General features: G+C 45.7%; 1 protein-coding gene across 1 annotated transcript; it reads right to left on the bottom strand.

Annotated features, from left to right (window-relative positions):
* Positions 1-4,135: 4,135 nt before the first annotated feature.
* On the bottom strand, positions 4,136-5,503 carry LOC121105009 (T-box transcription factor TBX21-like). Its single transcript, XM_040640734.1, has one exon. It carries the CDS (start codon positions 5,484-5,486, stop codon positions 4,869-4,871), a length of 618 nt encoding a protein of 205 aa, XP_040496668.1. The 5' UTR covers positions 5,487-5,503; the 3' UTR covers positions 4,136-4,868.
* Positions 5,504-5,509: the final 6 nt, after the last annotated feature.

Below are 5,509 nucleotides of genomic sequence, written 5' to 3'. Positions count from 1 at the left end.
AGAAACAAGGAGAAAAAATATAAAAGAGTCGTGAGACATGCATAATAATAGATTGAGAATGTCTGCTATCCATCTGATTGGAGCCCCAAAGGGTGAAATTGGAGAGAATGGAAAGAAGTAATGTTTAAAGAAATAATGATTGGGAAATTTCAGAATTAATGAAAACCATGGATACACAGATTCAGGAAGTAAAACGTATCCCCAATATGATCAAGAAAAATAAGTTCATGCCTTGTCACATCATAGTGGTTCTGTTGCACATCAAATATAAGTAGAAGGTCTGGAAAGCGGAAAGAGAGGGGCAGACAACCTACAAAAGAATGACAATTAGAGTAGCAGCAGATTTCACAACAGAAGCCAAAAGATGGTGGAATAGTGTATATAAAATAAGAAAAAATTACTATCCGCTTAAAATCGTTTACTCAGCAAAATACTATCCAATAATGAGGGGGAAAATAATAATTTTTGTAAGAAATAAGCTTATGAGGAATTTACAAAGAGGCCATCTCTATAAGAAGTTATAAAGGATTTAGTTTAAGAAGTAGGAAAATGGGGGCGCCTGGGTAGCACCGTCGTTAAGCGTCTGCGTTCCACTCGGGGCATGATCCCGGCGTTGCCCGATCGAGCCCCACATCGGGCTCCTCCGCTGGGAGCCTGCTTCTTCCTCTCCCACTCCCCCTGCTTGTGTTCCCTCTCTCGCTGGCTGTCTCTCTGTTACATAAATAAATAGAATCTTAAAAAAAAAAAAAAAAGAAGAAGAAGAAGAAGAAGTAGGAAAGTGGTCCCAGAAATAAAAAGAGGTAGAAAATGCAAAAAGGAATAATGAAGAAAGAGAATGGTGACATAAAGTCAAACCCAAGCCAACTACTGTATCAACAAAGTAATACAGGAGTATAATCTGTGGGGATTAAAAAAGAACTGAAGGGGTGCCTGGCTGGCTCAGTCAGTAGAGCATGCAATTGTTGATGTCAGGGTTGTGAGTTTGAGCCCCATGCTGGCGCTCAATTTACTTAAAAAAAAATATATATATATATATAGAGAGAGAGAGAGAGAGAGAGAACTGAAATGTTCAAACTCAGTAAATCAAGAGAGAAAACAATAGTAAATCAGGAGAGGGAAGATAAGAGCTAATCTAAAATTGTTTTATTGACCAGAAGGTAAGGCAAAATATCATTCGACATTAAGATTTTGTTAGGTTAAAAGTACATATTAAGATGTACCGAGTAACCACTAACATAATAGAAATAAATTACAGAAATGCCAAACCAACATAAGGAGAAAGGGGAATAAATAAGGGAGAAATTAGCCCCCAAGAGGCAAGAAACTAGCACCTGAAGTTCTGGCCAGTGCAATAAAGTAGTGAGAAGAAGAAATTAGAAGCACACTGATTAGAAAGGAAGAGATAAAACTGTCATTATTTGAAATAATCTGATTGGCCATAAAGACAATGATGAATTTATAGCAAATCTCTAAAAAATCATAATAGTTTTAGCAAGGTGGCTGCGTCTCATGATCAGCATATAAAAAATCAGTCATAATAAACCATTTGAGGGGTGCCTGTCCGGCTCTGTCAATAGAGCATATGACTCTTGATCTTGGGGCGGTGCATTGGAGCCCCATGTTGGGTGTAGAGATTACTTTTAAGAAATTTAGAAAACATGCATTTTTAAAAGATACCTTTTATAGAGAAAAACACCTTACTACTTAAGAATAAATATAATAAAAGATACAAGATCTATCCATATAAATTGTAAAACTTCACTGAAGGACCTTAAGAATGACCTAAATAAATGAGGAAACACCCCATGTTCACGCATAGAAAGATAATATAAAGTTATATTCTAGTACTTTGTATTTTACCTTTTCAGTAAATGGTACATTTAATAGTGAATACATAACAGTCATGAACCTTTATGAGTCAAATAACAAAGCATATAAAACATATGTCCCCACACTTCTGGAAAATGTAAGGTGTATAAAGACCACCCCCTTCCCTTACATGCAATGAAGCAAACAACACCCATTTAAAAACAGTGGGGGGTGGGGCGTCTAGCCGGCTCAGGCAGAAGAGCATGGAACTCTTGATCTCAGGGTCATGAGTTCAAGCCCCACATTGGGTGTTGTGTGTAGAGATTACTAAAAATAAAGGAATAAATCGGGGCGCCTGGGTGGCTCAGGGCGTGATCCCGGCGTTCTGGGATCGAGCCCCACATCAGGCTCCTCCGCTGGGAGCCTGCTTCTTCCTCTCCCACTCCCCCTGCTTGTGTTCCCTGTCTTGCTGGCTGTCTCTCTGTCAAATAAATAGATAAAATCTTTTTTAAAAAATTAAAAAAAAAATAAATGAATAAATAAACATAAAACATAAAAATGAAAACAGTGGGGGAGAAGAGTACTGTGATCACCGACAACAGTTTCCAAAAAGGGAACTAGGGCCAATTTAATACCAATACCTAGTAAGTCCAGAGAGTGACAGCCACAGGGGTGGGGCCGGGGAGGAGTATCTGTACCCACAGAGCGCAGTATGACACAACTCCTAACGTCATTCACAAAATTTTGAGCTTCCAAATCCAAGGAGGATGGAACCCATTATGTCCTCTTATCTTTTGCTTCTTCTGACTAGAAGGTGATGAAAATGGCCTCTGGAGAGAGACCAAGAAAGGAGGGGATGTGACCTGTGATAGAAACGAAGTTTCCAAGCTCCAACAGAAGAGAGAGGACACCCCAGGGCCCAGGATGACCCCCCCATTGGAATGGGGGATGCCCTGAGCTGGGGTGAGGAGTAATTCCAACCTCTGAACGGTTCCCATAAGCTCCTTTTTAAACCTTAGAGCGCTCTTTCAAGAAATAGCTTTTAATCGTGGAAAACAAACCAAAAAACCCCAACGTATCTCGAGTTCCGCGATCCGTTTGTTCATTTGAGGGTTTTTCAGTTTCTGGCGGTTTGCTTGATGAGGTTTTTAGTTTTGTATTATTAAATTCTGTAAACCAAATTCCATAGTTTTTATTAAGAAAAAGCATTTCAGGGGTGCCTGGGTGGCACAGCGGTTAAGCATCTGCCTTCGGCTCAGGGTGTGATCCCGGCGTTCTGGGATCAAGCCCCACATCAGGCTCCTCCGCTATGAGCCTGCTTCTTCCTCTCCCACTCCCCCTGCTTGTGTTCCCTCTCTCGCTGGCTGTCTCTAACCTGTCGAATAAATAAATAAAATCTTTAAAAAAAAAAAAAGCATTTCAGGGGAGCCTGTCTGGCTCAGTCAGGGGAGCATGCAACTCTTGATTTCGGGGTTGTGAGTTCGAGCCCCACACTGGGTGTAAAGATTACTTAAAAATAAAATCTTTTTTAAAAAAAGCATTTTCCATATGATTCCGATGTTATAAAAACGTATTTCTGTCTATCTATTTAACCCATTTAACATTTAAGGATAGTGATGGGTGGTAAAATTTGGGAAAATTTACTGCTGTCTTTCCACTTTTCTGCTTTGCTTACATTCTTTAAAAGAAACAGGTGTCATTTTACAAACACCATTTAGTATGTGTGTAAAGAGAGAGAAAAAAACAGAGCTAGAGAATTACAACAACAGTAACGTACAGATTGGGTGCTTACTGTTTACCAGGCGCTGTTCTAAGCCCTTTACAGATGCTAGTGTGAATCATATGAAATTGCCAGTATTTGGCTGTTCTTGCCCGATGAAAACAGCAATTTCGTGGGATTCCACTTACATTTCCTCCTTTCATCTTTGACCATCCCTAAGAGGAAGACGGAGAACCAGAGCTGCTAGAAATGCAGAGAGAAATCAAGGCTGTTCCTCCGTGCAGAGCCCCCAGCCCCACCCGGCCGGGTCCTCTGGTCTTGCCCTCCCTGCCCTCCTCCACAGTCAGGCGCTACACAGACAGAGGGACTGTTCTCTGTCCCCAGATGCCTGAAGCGGTGGAATCAACCGTCGACCCGAGCGCCAGAGGTAGCACGTGCGGCCTCGCTTTAGCTCTGTTCGTCCCCTCCGCAAAGCCTCTCCGGATTTCTAGGAGGCTCCGGTTCTTGGGAACTTCAGCTGCTGCTGGAGAGAGAAGGTGCCCCTGGCAATTCCCAGGGGAGGCCCCATCCGCGCCCCCCTCCAGGGCACCAAAGCAGGACACATTCTACAGTTTCATGTTTATTTTCAGAAAGTGATGAAGACAAAAGAAATACATCCAGACATCACTCTCTGTACAATAAATAGCCTCCCCGGTCCAAAAAAATAATAATAAAAAAGAAAAAGAAACAAGCGCGCGTGCACACACACAACCACCCCCCACCCCAAGACGTTGCTTCTTGAGGTGTGCACCAACCCCCCCTTCCCAGCCCCTTCCTCGGGACCCCACTGGCTCCCAGCAGGTGGGGCCCAGGCCAGCCGCCCCAAAGTCACCGGAGTCCTCTTGTGTTGCTGGCCGGCCAGCTGGCGTCGAATCCACGGTATCTTTATTTTCACACACACAAACAGAACTGCCCGAAGTTCATTCTACGGAGGAAGACAGCCGAGTCTCCAGAGCCCAGCCTGCGCCCCCTGACCCCGACCCCACCCCACAGGAGAGAGGAAGCTCCTTTGTGTCCAAGACCTTCTTCTTTTCTCCAGCTGGGAACTCGCAGCCAGAAGCAGCACCAGGTAAATGACGGTAGTTAGGACAAAGGAAGGGGCAGGGGACACGCCTTTCAGGTGTCGTTGTGGGCCCGAAGCAGCCAGTGGACCCCAGAAGCCTTCTTGGCCCCCCTCTTCCTCAACCAACTACAAAAGGAGAAGGGACAGAGGGAGCTGGGGCCCCCCAGTCCCGAGTCGCAGGTCTGTGTTGCTTGGTGTCCTCCAACCTGATGACACTCTTTCTGTTGTGTCATCTGCTCAATTGGGAAAATAGCTATAAAACTGGCCTTCGCTTTCCTTATCAAAAGGAGAAGGGGCCCCAGCAGGGGAGGAGCTGTCGCCACTGGAAGGGTAAGGGGACACACGCCTCCTTTTAGAGTCTCCTTCACCCAGTCCCGAGTCACTGGACTCTGGCCGGATAGGGGTGATCTCAGTCCACACCGAAGGGGAGCCCTGGTCCTCTGGCCCCCGTCCCTCTGAAGCTCCAGGACCAGGTTCCATGGGCAGAGTCCGCATGGGGCGGAACCAGCTGCCTGGGCCCATCTTGGGAGGGTACTGGGGGGCCATCGGCCAGCCAGCTCCAGGTGCCAGGACGTCCTGGCCTCGGTAGTAGGACATGGTGGGTCCGGGGGCGGAGGGCAGGAATGCAGGCTTCATGCTGACTGCTCGGAGCTCGGCCTCATAGCTGTGGTCCCGGGGGGCCCCCAACCAATAAGACTGGGAAGCCACATCCTTGGCCTGCCCAGGAAGGTCGGGGTAGAAGCGGCTGGGAACGGGATACTGGTTGGGTAGGAGAGGAGAGTAGTGGTCTCCCCCAAGCAACTGACAGTTGGGTCCAGGCGGGGAGGGCACGCTGGCATCAACAGAGGCATACATCCTTAAAAAAAAAAAAAAAAAAA

Source organism: Ursus maritimus, unplaced genomic scaffold (assembly GCF_017311325.1).
Source record: "Ursus maritimus isolate PB19 unplaced genomic scaffold, ASM1731132v1 scaffold_24, whole genome shotgun sequence".
In the NCBI taxonomy this organism is placed as follows: Eukaryota; Metazoa; Chordata; class Mammalia; order Carnivora; family Ursidae; genus Ursus; species Ursus maritimus.
This window is presented reverse-complemented; position numbering and strand designations above follow the sequence as displayed.

Coding starts and splice junctions, on each gene's coding strand:
- LOC121105009 (XM_040640734.1), bottom strand. CDS start 5,486: ATGTATGCCTCTGTTGATGCCAGCGTGCCCTCCCCGCCTGGACCCAAC.